This window comes from Pleurodeles waltl, chromosome 8 (genome assembly GCF_031143425.1).
Source record: "Pleurodeles waltl isolate 20211129_DDA chromosome 8, aPleWal1.hap1.20221129, whole genome shotgun sequence".
Taxonomy (NCBI): domain Eukaryota; kingdom Metazoa; phylum Chordata; class Amphibia; order Caudata; family Salamandridae; genus Pleurodeles; species Pleurodeles waltl.
This window is the reverse complement of record NC_090447.1, coordinates 82,717,074-82,736,358: the sequence shown is the minus strand read 5'-3', so window position 1 is coordinate 82,736,358 and position 19,285 is coordinate 82,717,074. Positions and strand designations below refer to the sequence as shown.

Here is a 19,285-nt window from a genome sequence, read left to right as displayed (position 1 = left end):
TGAGGCTAAGATGCCCCCCCCCCCAATCTTGTGGCCACATGAAAACCCATCACACCAGCCTAGCATCCTTCAGCATACTGTGCACCTTGCATCAGGACCACTCCATTGACTTCAATTGCGGTCTGACCTAAGGATTCAGAACTGGACTACAGACTGTTAAAGGTGACAGGCAACTGTTCCTCTGGACCTGTTTGGTCCCTGTGACTGGTCTTCTAACACAACTGGTCCATCCAAGAGTTCCAAATAGCCATTTTCAACCTGCTGGTTGTGACTAAATCTGAACAGCTATCACGGTCAATTATAATTATTTATTGCCTTGAGTGAAAAGCAGTGATTTGTTGTTTCTTTTAAAAATGATAACTCCAGTTCTCTCCAGTAGATTTTTTTTGATGAGGTGTCTATATAAAACTAAAAATATACAAAACATACTTTATTTTTATTAATTGGTGTTGGATTTCCATTATGTTATGTTTTGTTCCTATTCACTGATTTGGTACTTCTTAATTCTTTACACCTTTGGTAAGGCCTGATTGGTCTGTGCCACAGTCACCGAGAACTAAGCTAAGGTTTTACAATCAAAATGACTGGACCTGATTCAGAATTCTGATACTATTAAAAGGTGAGGTTGCACAACCACACCACATAATAATCTACATTCTCACATCCAGGGAAGGCCAATAGATCTCCGGAAGGGCAAGAGGCTTTGCCAAGGCAGGAGAAAAAGAGTCGTACTCAGCTCCATATTGAGGGGCAGTGCAGGATCCATGCAGATTTAATTGAAATTACCAGTCTAATTTTTAGCAGCTGGGTTACAAGTAGTTCATTCTCACCACACAAAATTCTAACTACTCAGGATGATAAAAGTTTCCCACTTCTTGGAAGGGAACCAATGTTGCGAGACAGATGTAGGTTTGTCCTGCCTCCAGATTGCAGGTAAGCACTAATGTGAAAGAGCCAACGCACAAATATTAAACTATGGTGTGTTAATAATGAATGAAATTTTGCATTTCTAACAAAACTGGCCATAGGGAAGAAGATGGTGAAGCATAAACAGGCCTTGTTGCTGCTGTGGTCAGCATCAATACTAAATGTTTCACTCCATGAAAAGACACCCTTGATCAGCTGTGAGTAACGATAACTATAAATATCTCAGGAATAAACATACTCACATTTCCATATGCATGTGTTCTAATGTTTGTGATTATGGTTCTACTTACAAACATGATATTGTCCACAGTGTCAGGTTTTTGGTGCACAGCCTCACTAAAAAATCCTGCCATCCCTGAAGACCTGTGAAAATGAGCAACGGGGAACTATTCAGTCACAACAGCAGTTCGGGGACAGACGAATAATGGAGCAAGAGATAATCAATGGACTGGAGTGCACTCTAGAGCTGGACTCGGTGTGGGTTAAGACCTTCTCTGATAAGAGTTTGGGGATTTGGTGCACCATCCATAATGAAGCAGGAAACCAAAGGTAAGAATGGGGAGATGTTTTGGGGGTATAGCTGTAGTACAACCATATTACAGGCCAACTAGTCTTGGTGGGGTATGTTGCTGTGATAAACCCTCTACAGGCCAGTCTACCAGAAGAGTATCTCTGGAAGCCACGACAAAACAGGCCAGACATAAGCTGAGGAAGTAAGCAAGAGGAAGAGGATACCCAGAGACACTGCAGACAAATATGCAGATAACAATAGGGAAGAGGAAGGGAACCTAGGGACACGAGAGAACCAAAAATAAAAACAACAAACGTGGGGGTACTAACTAGTATGGAAAGTAGAGCCACAACATCGAACAGAGGGCCAGGCTTACTCTCCATGTTTATGAGTCACCTAAATAGTGGCTCTACCCCATTGCCCTAGAGGTGTCTTGAAACCAAGAAGTGAGTAAAACGTCTCCAAAGTCTCCAACACTGACTCATTCTACAGCTTTTACTCTATCTCTGATGGAACAGATACCTGACACACGGCCACTACCCCTCAGTACAAAAAAGAAAATACAAAGGGGTCCTGTTACCAGAGGTCACTAGACTTAAGGATATAGTGGGAGTATGCATCACATTCTGCTTTAAATCTACAGCACCCAAAATCTATTTTATGGGGTGATACGTTTAGGGGTTCCCAGTCCAATGCATCACCAAAGGAGGCACTTTAGGTGACATATTTACATTTTGGAGGCCCTTTAGTTTAGATCAGAGGATTCTCATAGACAACAAAAACTAAAATACATGGGAACTTCTGGGGGACCAATGAAAACATGGTCAATTACGACAGCTGGGTCATTCACACGGCTCACCGCTTGAAGATTACAGAACAAGCAAAGACCTTAAATCCCCCAGGAGAGTCCTGTTCACCTAATTGGTTAAATTTGCTTAAATGTCCATCTACATTGCAGAGGACGTTCCATTGTATTCTATCAGTACTTTGTGGGTGTTTTGTGATTCTCAATCCCAGGCTTTTCCCCCAAACCAGTGTTTGAACCTCCGGTTGAAGCCAATGGATGATCAAGAATATCAAAAGTAGCAAATTTCTGGCCTCCTCTTTCAGTCAACTGTTCTCTATGAAGGGAACAAGCAGGCAACAGAGCCACGCTTCACTACCACAGACGTGAGCGTCATCTTTCCTATCTCACACAAATGGCAAAAGAAGCAGCATTGAGTCCTTGAACTGTCTCAGGTGATTAAGTCAGTTGCTGTTTGAGTTGGTAATTTCAACCTCTTCAAAGCTGTGCCACGATATTCTTTCTTTTAAATTGTTAATGCTGCTTAGATTTTTATTTACACATTATTTGCATTGTATTGATTATTACTTGCTTGATAGCCTATCATTTTTATGATTCTTCCTACCTGCACACCTACTAACTCCACACGGTTCTTAAATGTCTCACAATAAATTCTCAACTAATTATAAATAAGCTACCTTTGGGCCTCTCTGTACATTGGTTCATGCTGATAATGTTGGTGCACACAAGACTTTCTGAGGGCAATCTTCAGCCTAAAAATCTGGGTAAGATTTCTGGGCTTGGCATTGATTCACACAGGACAGTTTGAATAGAAAAATAAAGAAAATAGATCCAGAGACATATACACCAGGGCCCAACTATGCCCTCCCCAGACTTCTCTGTTTTCATCAAGTTTGCCAGTCCACCTCCTCTCTTCGCCCCATCTGCAAGTTTCCAAATTATCTTCTTAATCTTGGTTTACAGAAAGCTGTGTCCAGTTTAAAGTAAATATAACTCTTCTTCCAATAACTTTGTGAGGACTAAATGGCATTTATACTTCACAAAGAGGTCACTAAAGGCTCCCAAACATTGCGACCTCTCCTGCTATTGCTGGGTTGAGTAGACTATGTCAAGGTTGGTCCAAAAGTCTCAGGGGATTTACAAACCTCATAATAGGAAGATTATTTCACCCTTCCTTTCTTCCAATGTTTGAAATCATAATTGCAATGCATTCTCAGAATGGGGTAAGCATACAATTATTGCACACATACATCCAAGAAATCATGGACATTATCATGGGATAGAGGTATCCAATATTGATCAGTGAGGACCGATGCCAGATGTTTAATTCATCCATACAAGATCTACCTACACAACTAGCGTGAATGTGAATGAAATTTCAGAAAATGAGGTTTGCCTGCAGACCGATATGTAGCAACGTACAGTTGAACAGACTTACAATTTTTTCTAGAAACCTAGTTTTCCTTTTGCACCCCATCTATGTTTCATTTAATGTGTCTCTATTGCATATTTTTATGCCTGATGCATTAGCAACACTTTTTCTAATCTAATTCCTATTAAAATGGTGCTTGCACGTGAACTGTTTTCTTGTTTGGAAAATATAATTTCAAAAACGCAAAGATATTGGGAGGTGGCAAGAGGCATTCAGGACATCTGCATCTAAAATATTCAAATTAATGCGTGGATAAATTAATATCAAATTACAGGTTAAATCCATTTTGTCCAGAAAGAAATGAGATTACCTTCGAGGAGCTTGGCTGAGAGGGTTATAAGAAGGTAAATGAGACTTTGAAAATGTTCCTGTGCTAATGTGTAATCAGAGAATGCTTTGAAGTGGAAAAAGAATATCCTTGGATACATGATAGCAGAGGAATTATTCCCCCACTTCAGTAATAATCTATTTATCTGAAGCTATTATAAAACAATTCCTAACAAAGGATATAATGAATGTGCATGTTGGCAAACACTGAGCCATCTCTTCCTAGATGCAGCTAGTTAAAGCCTCATATGTCTGATTTACTTGAATAATATCAGAGTTTGTGTTATCAGTGTGCAAACAGATACATATATTGAACCAAGGGACAGAAAAATGTGAATTGTCATAATTAACTCGAAGGAACTAAGGGCCTGATTTAGAACTTAGCAATGGTGACGAACATCCTGTACGCCCAAATCTAAATCACATAGGAAATAATGCGATTTAGAGGTCGGCGGACGGGCTATCCTTTACGGCTGTGATGGAGTAACCCATCTGCCGAGTTCTAAATCAGGCCCTTAATATGGTTGTAGCCTAAGAGCCAGATTTCGAGTTTGGTGGATGGGGTTACTCTGTCAAACACACGAGGCATATCTCGACCACTGTATTTCGATTCCATTATGTTCTATGGAAATTGTAAGACAACGGATGGGATAACTATCACGTTTGTTACGGAGTAACCTATCCACCAAACTCTAAATGAGGCCCTAAGTTTCCAGTGGTTGACAGTGTTGACTCAGAATATAAAAATGTTCTGAAGTTTTTCTCTTCATAAACATTACAATTACTACCCACAGGTCAATCTTCTCTGCATCTGGATTTTCATGTGAAGTTGGGACTTTCACCACCCAGTAAGTTCTCGCCGGAAGGCAGCATCATACATCCAGTATTAAAACCGCAAGGGAAATGGATTTAAATTTAACTGGCGAGAGAACAGCACCAACTAATACCTGCAAGGAAATATTACGGTTTGGGGAAAAAATTATAGGACGGCGTAAGATTAGGGAAAATAATCAGTGAACTATAGGTCGCCAGCAATTGTGATCTACAGACCTGGCTAGCATGATAAAAATCTTTCCACACCCACTCTCCGAAGATACACATTTGTCAACTCATCTACTCTAATACTGCCTAACTTATGAAACCTTGGCTGAGGGGGAAAAGTGTCAATTGACAAATGGCCTTCACCTGACGAAAGAGAGGGGAAACTACCTTTTATCAGTGTCGAAGTGAATGTGCACGCGCCTCTAATGCAAATATTAGGAGAAATGCATTTTGGTATAAATCACAGTGATAAACAGAGTTTAACATTGGTGCAACGTTGCTGGGGTCTTGCTTTGCAATAAGCAATCTCCATCGAGATAGTATCCAGGATGCAGTGACTATGATTTGCGCATGTGAGGCAGTGCAAATATTTGTGCTTACTTAAAGGTATCCCAAAAACAAATGGAGTGCACTGGCCAGACATCAAAAGTGAAAAGGGACTTGCCTTATTCCACAAAAGTGTGCCACAGCTGCAGCGGGTGTGCAAGTAAAAAGACATTTGGATGGTGCAAAAAATGGCATTTTACACAGGTTTTCATTCCCCTGTGAAAATTTAAATTGGACTATGTGCAAGAGAAATGATTCCTACCTGAAAAGTATTCAAATAATACATGCATTTGCCATAAGCCAGTTTCCAACTACAGAACTGTTTCCAATGTCACGCTCTTGCACAGGATTACTGCATCATCTGTGGCAGCCCAGAGAAAGGTTTTATCTTTATCACACGATATCCTTGCCACAGGAAGGATGGAGAGGGACGAAGTTGAGGGTTAGGTGATGGGTGGTCCTGCTAAACATCTCTGGAGATTTTGTAATTCTCAGCCATAACTTATCACTATAGCAGCTAGAAAATGGTACATTTCTGCAGTGAAGCACTAGAATAAATTGTGTCATTGATGAGCAGTAGATAACGTTTAGCAGCACAACTTGAAGTTCTTCAGATGTTCTCTTCCTCCCCTACTCTATGTATAATCACTTCCATTCACTATCAGAATCCAAAGATACACTCCGCACTCCTTACACCAATGGCCCAAGGATGCTGACACCTCCCTCATCTTAGCATACAAATGTGCTGCAACAAAGTCACAACAGCCAATACATATTCCACACAATATACCAAAGTAAAAAGGTCTGAGTGTTCTCTAGCCCGTGGCAGTGCTTGAAGCGGTTTCCAATATCACACACCAGAGGCTGGGCCGTCTCCACGAAGACCTTCATTTTATTCCTACCCAGTCAGGTAGTCAATGTTTGCAGACAGTCTAAATCTGAACTGCAGACTCTAGGCAGAGGGTAAACCCTGGAAAATCATAGAAGACACATTAAAGCATCTCCAGTGAAACAATCAGTCACTGTCAAAGTTTATTGCTTAGCTTACGTTGCTTTATAATACAATCTACACAATTAAAACATGATGAAGATATGTCTCAATAATAAATTGTTACAAAACGTGTAACTACTTACAACACATGAATGCAAATAAATCAGATTCCACAGTGCTGTATTTACAACGCAATTATCTTATCTACAGAAGAAGGTATATGCACACCCCTATAGTCACACCTCCTCACTCTGCAAAACACACATTGAACTGCCACAGAAATCAGTCACAGAGAAGAACAGAGACCCTCCTTCTGCACGGAAACACAACCGAACATTGTGCTGTCAGAAGCCCTTGAAACACCCAAACACCCCCTCATCTTCAGCAAAGTCTTCAGGAAACCAATCAACCCCCCCCCCCCCCCCCCCCAGGACAAACACACAGTTCACCTCGCACTATTTACTAACTTCAGAACTATTTGTTACAGAAGAAACCCTAATTTGAGGTTCTGTGATGGTGATTTTGTAGGTTTATTCAGATTTGTTTCTCTCAAACATCTCTCCAACATATGACTTATTGTTCTTCCTTGTACACAAGGTGAATCCATCCTATTGATTCCAATCACTGATCCGGGCAGAGGATAATCAGTGTTTGTATTTGAGGACATAATCAATTGGGTCACTTTAATTAAGGCTATTGACGACTGCGATTGTGATGTAACAGATGAGCTGTTAAACATGCAGCCACAAGATGTACAGTACAAAAGGAGAGCAGATATTGACACGTCACCTCCTGGCGGACACTGATGCTGGCGTCTGCCTTTTATGCGACAGGTGTCACAAGCTATGCCAAATGCTCTCTTGCAGGACAGGCTACTATTGGACGAGGCATTGAAGCATTGTGCTCCATGCAGCACTGTCACACTTCTCCGGTGGCCTTCACAAAGAGCAAAACAATTATTAGGAACTGCATTAACCAGTGGTTTAGCACATGGAAAACTACAATGGCCACAATGCATCGGGGCGTCGAATTCTAGACCAATGAAACCTGTAAGCGTGATGTGGCATTTGAACTGAGACATACACTCGTCAAAGGCCCACAATGCTATAGGGGCAGTGGTTCCCTACCTTTTGACTTCTGTGGACCCCCACTTTTTTATTACTGGAACCCGGGGACCCCCACTGAATCATTATTGGAATCCGGGGACCCCCGCAATGAGTAATTACTGAAAGATGGGAACCATTTATGTTAGTATTATTTAATGCTCTAAGCAGTCGCGGACCCCCTGAGGAGGCTTCGAGGACCCCCAAGGGTCCCCGGACCACAGGTTGGGAACCACTGCTATAGGAAACTGTAAACAGAAGAAGGGCTAGTACGGCTTACGTGTAGGATTTGGTAGTTAATTTGAACGTCTCACAACCCATGTTTTTACCCTAAGAATTTACTTGCCTGGTTGAAATACTACACCCAATCATACCTCGGGTGTAGTCACAAGGGCCCAATTTACAAGAACGTTGTAAATATGAAACTACCCGCTTCAGGTGGTGCAAATTTACAACATTCTGGAAATCACCAAACTTTCCAGGATAATGCTTGGAAAGCTGCACAGGCGACATTTCCTGTCACAAAATATGTTTGCAGTTGTATTTACTTGCAAATAGATTTTTTTTTCACGTGTTTTTACTGCATAATGTAAGTTTTACTGACATTTTCTAAAGTCAAATCTGTATGTTTTTTTCAGTTTAAAAAAAATCTCTGTGAAGCTGGTGAAGTTTAACTTTACCAACTTTATAGATCGTTGGTTAAAGTGCCACCAAGCTGCTCAAAATAAACAGCAACAAATAAGCCCGAAGCTGTTGCCAACAGTAGCATCTACCTTGAGCAATAAGGTCAGGTTTTTATCGGTTTCTTTCATTTAGGAAAGGTGAACACCAGTGAAAGTGAAAGACTCCCTACAGTTTATGGATGCAATCTAATATTGTGCATTAAAGCGTGTCTCTCCTTAAATTAATGAGGCAATGTGAAAGACCACAATATATACATCCCTGACACTGAGGAAAAACAATTGAGAATGTGTTGTTTTTAAAGCCTCTCCTGGCAACCTGTGAATGCACTGCAAACCGGTGCCTCTTGGCCAAATAGGCACCCTGGACCATTGAGCCAACTGAGATGATCTTCAGGCTCTAGCCGAGAGGAATGGAGAAATGGCCCTCTTCCTGCTCAACTCAAATTTGTATCATTTTACCTTCTTCCATCGCTTCAACAATGTGGAACTTTATTACCTGGTACCTTGCGGGTCTGGCCATGTACCCTCTGCTTTTTTCCCCCACCCTCCTCCAGAACCTTAATGGTATATGTCACCAGGGCAATGCCTTGGAAAGAACCTCCTCCTCCTCTCTTGAAGACCACATCTAAACATCACTTTGTGGTAGACCGGATGACAGTAAATCCACACGTACCTTTGGTAGCTGCAATATCCTCTCATACAAAACAATACTACGAATTAATACACAATGACAATCCTTCCTACCCACCCACACACCCATTATCTATCTACTGTGTCAGATTTGCTATACCACAGGGCATCAGAGCACATCTCATCTGGCTCTCATGTCCAGTACCTACTCCCACAATCTGGCATCCTTGAAGTGAACATCACAAATTGCCTATTCATCCAAACTGTGCGTCACCAAGGAATTTGCATACAGTGTGCCAAGCGGTGTCTTTTGGAAGGGAGCACAACAGGTTCCGGGAACCATCCACAAGCTTGCGTGTGATGGAATATCTATACACCGTGTCCACTTCGGGTGGTCCCTAATGTTCTAAAATGTCAAATCAGCGGCCAACAGTGAGAGTATAGCGGTCTCAAACCACTGCTCTGTTTGCACTGCTTCAGTCTCCCACCCGCATGTGCTAGTCACTGCCCGCACTAGGCAGGGCACACTTCTTTCTGTATCTAGGCACACACTCCCAATCTGCACTGGGTAGACCAAATGGGGTTGTGCTTAGGGCTACTCAACCACATTTGTGTCACTTATACACATACAACAAGCACTGACAAAGCCAATAGGTTTTTCCCACACAACATCTTTTGACTTTGTCAATTTTTTTAGACATGTTGCACAGCAGCAAGTTTTGGGCAAAACAATAAAACATGGACTGCTTGAGGAGAGTGGGAGGGGTGAAACAACAAAGCATAGAGGGCAGGAGGAGTGGGGAACTGAAGCACGGCCAGCAGGAGAACGGCAGGGGTGGTGGGACAATCAAGTATGGACAGTGGGTGGTGAGCAGGGCGGTGGGACAAAACGAACAGACAGCAGGGGGGCAGGGAGTGGAACATTAAAGAATGGACCGCGAGAGAAGGACGGGGTGGGAGAGGAAGCAAGGACAGAAGGAGGAGGGCAGGGTAAGCAACAAGAGGGAGAAAGCAGAAACAGGGGAAAGAGGGTGGGGTGAAGGAGCGGGACTTGCATAGACATACACACTAAGAGTGCATGTAAAAAAAAAAGTACTTGTAAGGAGGCTGCGGCCAGTGGAAGGACACTGGTGGCAGGCAGGAACCTGTACTTGGTCCATGCTGCAAGAAAGAGACACAAGTGAAGCCCCAGGAGGAAGCCAGGTGAGGAGGAGGCTCTAACTAATAGGAAGTAAGGAAACAAGAGTGACCCTGGAGCCAGCCAATGGTAAGCAATGGTAAGTAAGGGGTGGGCTCTAATCCTGTTTTAATTTTTTTTTTTTAACAAGAGATATCAGGGGGCAAGTGCTGTGCAGATGAAACCTAAAAACGCAAATCTGTAATATTTCTGTATGCAGAATTAGGTACACTATCAAGTATTATAGGCAACCTGTAAACTTGTGAAATCCATATAAGTCACAAATGTGCTCAAAAGTACAAGTACAGTAGAATGTTGACGATTTCCTTTGCACTTTTGCTGATTGGACCCTCAGTAATTAGCACTGGGGCATTTAAACTTTATGAAAAACTGCATTCAAAAGCTTGCTTGAAAGATTTCAGACATACATTTTTCAAAATATATGCAATTGAAGTTATTCATCAAATGTTTGGCCCCATGTGCGTTTATTTCCATGCTGAGTGCACGGTGCATCTGTCCTCAAATAACCAATAGCCATGTCCTTGGTAAAACACTTAGCAGAAATCAAAGCCTGCAAATGGCTGCTATCCATTAGAGAGAATAACACTGGTTCCTTTTAGACTCTGTTGCAGTGCATAATTATTGATAACAAACAAAGGATGCACCTGAGATACTACTGCATTAGACTGAAAATTCCTAAAGCTTGAGACTTTCATCTGAAACGTTTTTTCTGCATAAGAAGATGCATAGACCCAACTTACCGACTGGATCCACTACATCTATGTGATCAACAAAGTCCCTCTTCCCAAGGTACACTGTGAGCTGTGAGAAGAGAGGGAGAGAAAACAAATTAGCCAATCTTCTATGGTCCAGTGGATTTATTTTCTTGATAATCTTCAAATCACAGTATACACCGCACATGTTGTGGTTCAGCGCATAATATACAGGGTCCAACTATAGCTTGGGTATGTCAACATAGGTAATCTGTCTTGTAGAATTCAAAACCTATACTGTAGAAAATATTCACATATTTGCAGGCACATCTTAGGATTCAAAGGGGGTTAAAGGATACAGTTTGTTTGCATGCTTCTTGACACCAAAATTCAGTTTCGAAGCCTTTTGGCATTGATGTAGTGAACTTTTCACCAGATGGAAATTGCTGGTTGCTGGTAATCAGCATAGGTGTAACATGCCTTGCTTAAAGAAAGCACTATTCTGACAAAAACATAACATAACAAAAAAGTACTCTTATGTACGGAAATAAGCAGGACCATCACTGAAACCACGAGGTACTCTCAACAACCACAAATGAGGACGCGTTGTGGCTTCGCACTCCCACGATAGAAGCAAACATAATACAATTGTTATTTAGCATTCAAGTGTGCTGCTGATCCATACTCGGTGGGTTTGAGTGATTTATCACTCTTAAGTGGCTAGCACTGGTGCATAGGAATCCAGATCTATACATATGGACATTAGTCTTGGGAATTACAAACCATTGCTCAGATTTTGCTTTAGAATAATCAATAAATACTCAACTAAGTGCCCCTAAATTATTGGGTTAAAGCAGAGAGACAGCAGACAGAATTTACTTGATAAATTTGGCAATATAACTTTCAGCTTCACCATGAAGCTTCTGTGTTCCAAAATACACAAAAAGGTAAAAATCCTCTCCCACCACTGGTTACTCAGTGGACAAGTGTACTTCCAAGGTGTAACTAGGGTGATCTGTCTTCAATATATTTTATTGATTTAAGGAGATATATAAATACATCAACAAGAAAAGCACAATATTAACAAAATGCATCATTTTTTTTTAAATATACCAATTTAGAGTGAAATAAAGGAGTAATAATTAGGGATGACATCTTAGCATAAAATAATGAACTTACCAAACACTTACAATGTATGCTCACCATTTTCATCAATGGGCAAATACCAAGACAAATTAATTGCATTTGCATAAAAGGAAGATAACATTGTGGAGTGAATTCCTCTTTTGGGGAACTCAATCTACTCCCACCATGTGTAGTAAGATAACGCACTGGATGACTTCCATTTAGAAGTAACAGACATAATATATCAGAAAGTCAAAACATTTGCATCCCTCTATAGTGAAATAAGAAATTAAACTTTTGGATAAAAAAATAAGATATTGTAATCTCTTTTTATTTGGAAGAATTATAAATATCATAGACCAAATATCCATTCCAAATAAGTCATAGTTTTTCAATAAAAAAAAATATTTGATGAAGAACCACCTTCAGCATTACAATTCTTCTAGACTCTCATTAACTTAAATACCCAGAGTCTTCCCTACTATATCCAAACTAAGGGTCTCATTACTAGTGTGGTGGTCTTCAGACCCTGGTGGGGTGGGGCCGCCTAAAGACTGCCGTCACCGCCAGGAACGTCGTTTCCGAACGTTAAAAGGCAGTCGAATTGTGATCAGCCACAGTGGCGCTGAAGACAGTGCCAACCGTGCTGCTGAGAACTCAGCTTTCCGCCAGCCTTTCAACGGCGGTCACCCTACCATGGAAACACTGGAGGCAAGATAGTGGCATGGCAGTGCTGGGGCCCCCCGCCCAGCACCCTCGGAATGCGCACTGTCTACTTTGCAGACAGTGCGCATTCCGAGGGTGCTGGTGCGCTACGGTATTGGCCTGGGCTTCCTTAAGAGAGCCAAGACTAATACCGTAGCGCTGGTCCCATTGGTCAGCCCAGCGGGAACGTCGTAATACAATGTTCCCACCGGTCAGCCCAGCAGGAGCTTTGTAATACGATGAGGGGGTGCAGCCCGCATGACAGCAGCATCCTCTCCGTGGCAGTGACGGTCAATGTCGTAATCAGGCCCTAAAACAGTGCCCAGGGGTGTAGGGAAGAAAATTCAGGACAGATGGGAGAGATTATAAGTAATGTGCAAAGCAGCGTTTCGGATACCCCGCTACCTGTTTGAAGGTTTAGAGGGTAAACACTAGCCCAGGTAAAATTGTACAGCTGCCTGGGCTGTGGGTAATCTGGCTTCAATGGAAAATATCTGACAACTTTTCATAATAGCTGAACGTAAAAAAGACACAGGTTGAGTTTTCTCATTTAAGTACTCAACATTTAGTTATTGACAAAAAAGAATTCCTTAAGTCTGAACACTAAGCAGGTCCTCGAAAGCCCGGTGTGTAGTGAGTTTCTCTTAAAGATGCTGCATTGTATCTTCTGATGCTTAATATCTGTACGAAGACAGTGCTTGATCCCCACGTTAACTGAGAGCTCTGTTTCCACTCATATGTTGATGCACTCACATGTATGTATGTGTCCTCCCACTCATATGTTGATGCTCTCATATGTATGTATGTGTCCTCCCACTCATATGTTGATGCTCTCACATGTATGTATGTGTCCTCAGGAGGCACAGAGCTTCTGGGCTGTGAACCTGAACAGGTCCAAGAAGACTGCAGAAGGTACTCCTCCATTGCCAATACCTTGAGTGTGCCTATGATCATTCAAGACAGACAGAGACTGAGGTCCTCATTTTAGAGGATGAGTCGAAGAGGCTTCACATAACTGTAGGCGGAGGTTCAGATATCCTCCTCACCAGACCACCACCTCATTTAGACGGTGGTGGTCTACTCTATTCCCTATGGCAGATGTTTCTCATACGGGTGTGTATCAGGGCCTTGCATAAGGATGACAGTTCAACCACACAATCATAGTTTGGCAAAGCTGATGACACTTCTTGTCTTATTTTTCCTTGAAAATGATCCCCATCATCTTTGAGGGTATGTTTCAGGGGTACAATAGCACCTGCAATATCTGGCATCTTTAAATGTGGCAGTCCAAGTGCCTCTCATTTGGTAGAGGCAACACCTCAGCCAAAATGGCCGTTTTGGGAATTGGCCCCCAAACCAGTGCTTAATTTGTGCGTGTTGGTTCCGGTGCTGAGCACCGGCACTTATTTTTGAGGTCCGGCGCTTATTCTTCTGCCCCAAGCATTTGCTGCGAGCAAAAGATACATATCGGAAAGACGGAGAAAGAGAAATACAAAAAAATGTCACAAAGGGAGAAGCAGAAAGCTGCAAGAGTGGGCTGAAGGGGCAGGGAGTGGCTGTAAAAGGATTGAAGAGGCCCGAGATGGCTTCACTATTACGCTGCCTCAGTATTCCGTGTTCCCATATTTAATTGCATCAGCCGCATGTGTAAGAGGAGAGCTTTGAGCACCAGCACATTTTTATTTACAAATTAAGCACTGCCCCAAACTAAAGGTGAACCTATAACATGAACGTCAATTCATCAAAAGGCCAGAGGTAGCAGAAGTGACATCACACGCCATTCGACCTTTAAGTTTGCTCACACACACACACCCATACTTACACATGCACACACACGTTTGCATATAAACACACTCTCACTTGCACGCACGCACACAACACACATTTGAAAACATTTTTTACTTACCTCAGCTGCCAGGCAGGGTCACTTTCCAGCTAATTGTACTCAATTTCTATTACACTTATAGTGAATGACATATTATATATTACTCAAAATTAGATTAGTAAAAAATGACAAAAAACAGGGAGGCTGGAGCTCCAACCGGTGTCCATAAGTTCGACCTGCCCCTAGTTCCTGGCACTGATTTTGCCACCTCTGAGGCCGGAGTCGCAAATACAGCGCCAGGGACCTCAAGGGGTGAACGAGGGGTCGAAGCTGCGACCCCTGGCGACCTCTAAATGACGTCCATGGCCTACAAACCCACAAAGGAGCCCTTCAGGAGGAAAAAGTCATGTGTGGGATGTATCTACGTGTGCTCCACAGTTATCTGATTTTTTCAAAGTGGTAACCCACCATACAGTGAAAAATCAAACAATAATTTACCTCTTCTTGCAAGTCATATTCTATCATAGCGCTCTCATGTTCTATCATAGCGCTCCCAGGTTCTATCATAGCACTCTCATGTTCTATCATAGCGCTCTCATATTCTGTCATAGCGCTCTCATATTCTGTCATAGCACATTCTGTCATAGCACTCTCATATTCTATCACAGCACTCTCATATCACTCTCATATTCTATCATAGCACTCTCATATTCTGTCATTAGCACTCTCATATCACTCTCATATTCTATCATAGCACTCTCATATTCTATCACAGCACTCTCATAGTGCTCTCATATTCTATCATAGCACTCTCATATTCTGTCATTAGCACTCTCATATCACTCTCATATTCTATCATAGCACTCTCATATGCTATCACAGCACTCTCATATTCTGTCATAGCACTCTCATATTCTATCACAGCACTCTCATATCACTCTCCTATTCTGTCATAACACTCTCATATTCTGTCATTAGCACTCTCATATCACTCGCATATTCTATCATAGCGCTCTCATATTCTATCACAGCACTCATAGCGCTCTCATGTTCTATCATAGCGCCCTCATGTTCTATCATAGCGCTCCCAGGTTCTATCATAGCACTCTCATGTTCTATCATAGCGCTCTCATGTTCTGTCATAGCGCTCTCATATTCTGTCATAGCGCTCTCATATTCTGTTTTAGCACATTCTATCATAGCACTCTCATATTCTATCACAGCACTCTCATATCACTCTCATATTCTATCATAGCACTCTCATATTCTATCACAGCACTCTCATATCACTCTCATATTCTATCATAGCACTCTCATATTCTATCACAGCACTCTCATATCACTCTCATATTCTATCACAGCACTCTCATATCACTCTCATATTCTATCACAGCACGCTCATATTCTATCACAGCACTCTCATATCACTCTCATATTCTATCACAGCACTCTCATATTCTGTCACAGCACTCTCATATCACTCTCATATTCTGTCATATCACTCTCAGATTCTATCATAGCACTCTCATATTCTATCATAGCACTCTCAGATTCTGTCACAGCATTCTTATATTCTGTCATAGCACTCTCATACTCTATCATAGCACTCTCCTATTCTGTGATTGCACTCTCATATTCTGTCATAGCGCTCGAATGTTCTACCATAGCACTCTTATATTCTGTCATAGCACTGTCATATTCTATCACAGCACTCTCATAGCACTCTCATATTCTATCATATCACTCTCATATTCTGTCATAGTGCTCTCATAGCGCTCTCATATTCTATCATAGCACTCTCATATTCTATCATAGCACTCTCATATTCTGTCATAGCGCTCTCATAGTGCTCTCATATTCTATCATAGCACTCTCATATTCTAGCATAGCACTCTCATAGGACTCTCATATTCTGCCATATCACTCTCATATTCTATCATAGCACTCTCATATTCTATCATAGCGCTCTCATATTCTATCATAGCACTCTCATATTCTAGCATAGCACTCTCATAGCACTCTCATATTCTGCCATATCACTCTCATATTCTATCATAGCACTCTCATAGCACTCTCATATTCTATCATAGCGCTCTCATATTCTATCATAGCACTCTCATATTCTAGCATAGCACTCTCGTAGCACTCTCATATTCTGCCATATCACTCTCATATTCTATCATAGCACTCTCATAGCACTCTTATATTCTATCATAGCACTCTCATATTCTGTCATAGCACTCTCATATTCTAGCATAGCACTCTCATAGCACTCTCATATTCTGTCATAGCACTCTCATATTCTAGCATAGCACTCTCATAGCACTCTCATATTCTGTCACAGCATTCTTATATTCTGTGATAGCACTCTCATATTCTGTCACAGCATTCTTATATTCTGTGATAGCACTCTCATATTCTATCATATTACTCTCCTATTCTGTGATTGCACTCTCATATTCTGTCATAGAACTCTCATATTGTATCATAGCAGTCTGGCCACTTTCATCTAAAATTGAAAGAGCATATTTGTTTAAGACTTACTTAGCAAATACAGTTTATTTTATTTTTACAAGGTGTTTGATTAGCTGATGTTAGCGGTACATTCATTTGAAATAAGGTAAAACATACCGCTTGTGTCTTCCTAATCCTTTGTGTGATGCTCGGCCTGCCACGAAGAAGTGACTGTTTCATAAATTAAATGAGTAATGTGCAGCCTCGATGGGCGCCATTTTGCACACTCTGGCTCGGCGCGATCTCCAGTCCTTTAAAGCTCACCGATAGGAAAAGCTCTCGTTAACTTCACATATTTAGCCATTCTTGTAAATGTTTATGAAAGTGGTGCCCGCACACATGCAGACGCAACGGGGACTTACACAAAGCATAATAATAGAAACTGCTAAAATTACAACTATTTTCCGAACATATCTTCGACAATCGGAGTTAATCTTCGTTAAGAACGCAAATTAAAATAGAACATACGTTTCCAAAACAATGTCATGAATCATTTTCTAATATTTAACAAAACGTGCTGCTGTTATGCAGTAGTCAAGAGAGTGTTCCAGCTCTAAATGAACTTTAACGAGTAGTTTTGACAGTTCTCTTAACTGAAGGTGCGGGTGATGTGAAGGCCTCCCTGATGCTGTACTTATGATCCTGGACACAAAGAATTAACAGGACTCGGAGAGACTAGTGCAGGATAACAATACAAGGTAATGTTGTCAGTATCCTGGTAACAGAGCAAAGGTATTAAACGGCAGAGCAGATTCACAATTAGCACAAATATTTTTTGCAGCGGGCTCCCCAGTTGTACCTACTTTACAGGGTATTTACTGTGGGGCCTCTGGAATATTTTATTGGGGAATAGCCACTCCAGTCAACTAAGCATCTGGGAGTCTATGCTGATCTCTCTCTGAGGATTCAGTTTTCCAAACTTACAGAGACATGACTTGATTAACTTACTCAAGGAGACAGTTCTCATTCAAAATCTCCTCCATCATAATAAAATCCGCATCACTATTCAGCAAGGAAAGACTACTGAAGACCAGCAGCGGATGCCGCATAACTCAAGAGGATGGGGAACAAGGGGTGGAGACGAGGTATAAATAAAAAATAAAAAAGCACTTACCTTGCCTCCGTCCCTGCCACCTGGTGCTCATGGGGCTCGCATGAAAGCAGCACCAGGATTCGTGTGAGCAGCAGTGACTGTCGCTCAGAATCAGCCCCTGGGCCTGTGCAGTTTCTCCAGCCCAGCTGTTAAATGCAGCTCGATTGGAGAAACCTAAGTGCGCACGTGGGTTTGGGCGGCCTGAGGTGGCTGGCCACATACACATGCGCACTTAGGAGCACTCTCTCCTCCTCCTCCCTCCCACCTCCAGTGGCTCAGCCCCGCCCCTCCCTGCTGGCTGTGCCAGAAGCAGAAAAATAAAACAATAGTAAACTATTGATTTATTTTTCTGCTTCTGGCTCAGCCAGTGGGGCGACGCTCCTTCGCCATAGCAAAGGACCCACCCCTGCTGAAGACAGCCATTCTGTAAGGAAAGAAGGACAACCTGTTCGACACCTTGCCTGAGCCCTCTGTTACCCAAATTCACAGTCTCAGGACTAACAATGTGCATGCTTACAAAGAGAACGGAACATGGGAGTCCTTGAAAACTACATCTGTAGCTACATTGGCAACTTCTCCGCTTTCAAATGCCCAGCAATATATTATCTTACTTTCTAATACCAGGGAAAGGAGGTTCTTTCATTTAGCCAATGGAGATGCTTGCTGTTAAATGTCATATTGTGGCAGAAAAAATCCAAAACATTCAAGTAAATGCCTGTGCAGAGCTACAGAGGACATGAAACACTTCCTACTGAACTGAAACTTGTATAACTTCACAAGATCGACCGCAATCAGGGAAGACGCTCCTAAGAGTACACCTAGATGACCCAGACAAACAGAGTATTTTTCTCTTAAGGTACCGTTTGGGGTATGCAACAAAACAAACTAGTCTGTGTATGAGGATAAAACTGGGACCATTGGTTGTAACTTCAGCAAAAGGGGAATGATCTAGTCCCCGCCACCTCATTATACTGAACTAATTATGGCTTAGCAGAAACGTAGTGGTCTACCACATTAAAAAAAACTCTAATGGTCAAAGAAGACTCATGGTGAACTGGGTCAAGAGCTAGCATTTTAAAAAATAGATATGTTTTTAAGTTTGCATAGTTTTTATCTGTGTATTCTAATATGTATTCTTAGCATTATATTATGTATGCAAAATTCTTCGCGTGAAAGACACATGCATTTAATTGTGGATCGAAAACACCTTTAATAAATCTCTACATCTCTTTCACACTCTCAGGACAATCCCTAAACCTCACAATCCCAACCCAGGCCGATGGGCTACGGACCATGTCAGAACCATCACACCCAAGAGAACTTGCAGCTCTTTTAAGAGCGCAAATAGTACAATCT

The 19,285-nt window shown here is 41.8% G+C and overlaps 1 protein-coding gene across 4 annotated transcripts in view; it reads right to left on the bottom strand.

Annotated features, from left to right (window-relative positions):
• Positions 1-19,285, bottom strand: part of LOC138249738 (beta-arrestin-1) — a 702,383-nt gene that overhangs the window by 172,279 nt on the left and 510,819 nt on the right. For all 4 annotated transcript variants that reach the window (XM_069203796.1, XM_069203797.1, XM_069203794.1 and 1 more), the window contains exon 3: positions 10,716-10,776. In XM_069203796.1, coding sequence (XP_069059897.1) covers positions 10,716-10,776 — 61 coding nt within the window. The remainder of the gene's footprint in view (positions 1-10,715; positions 10,777-19,285) is intronic.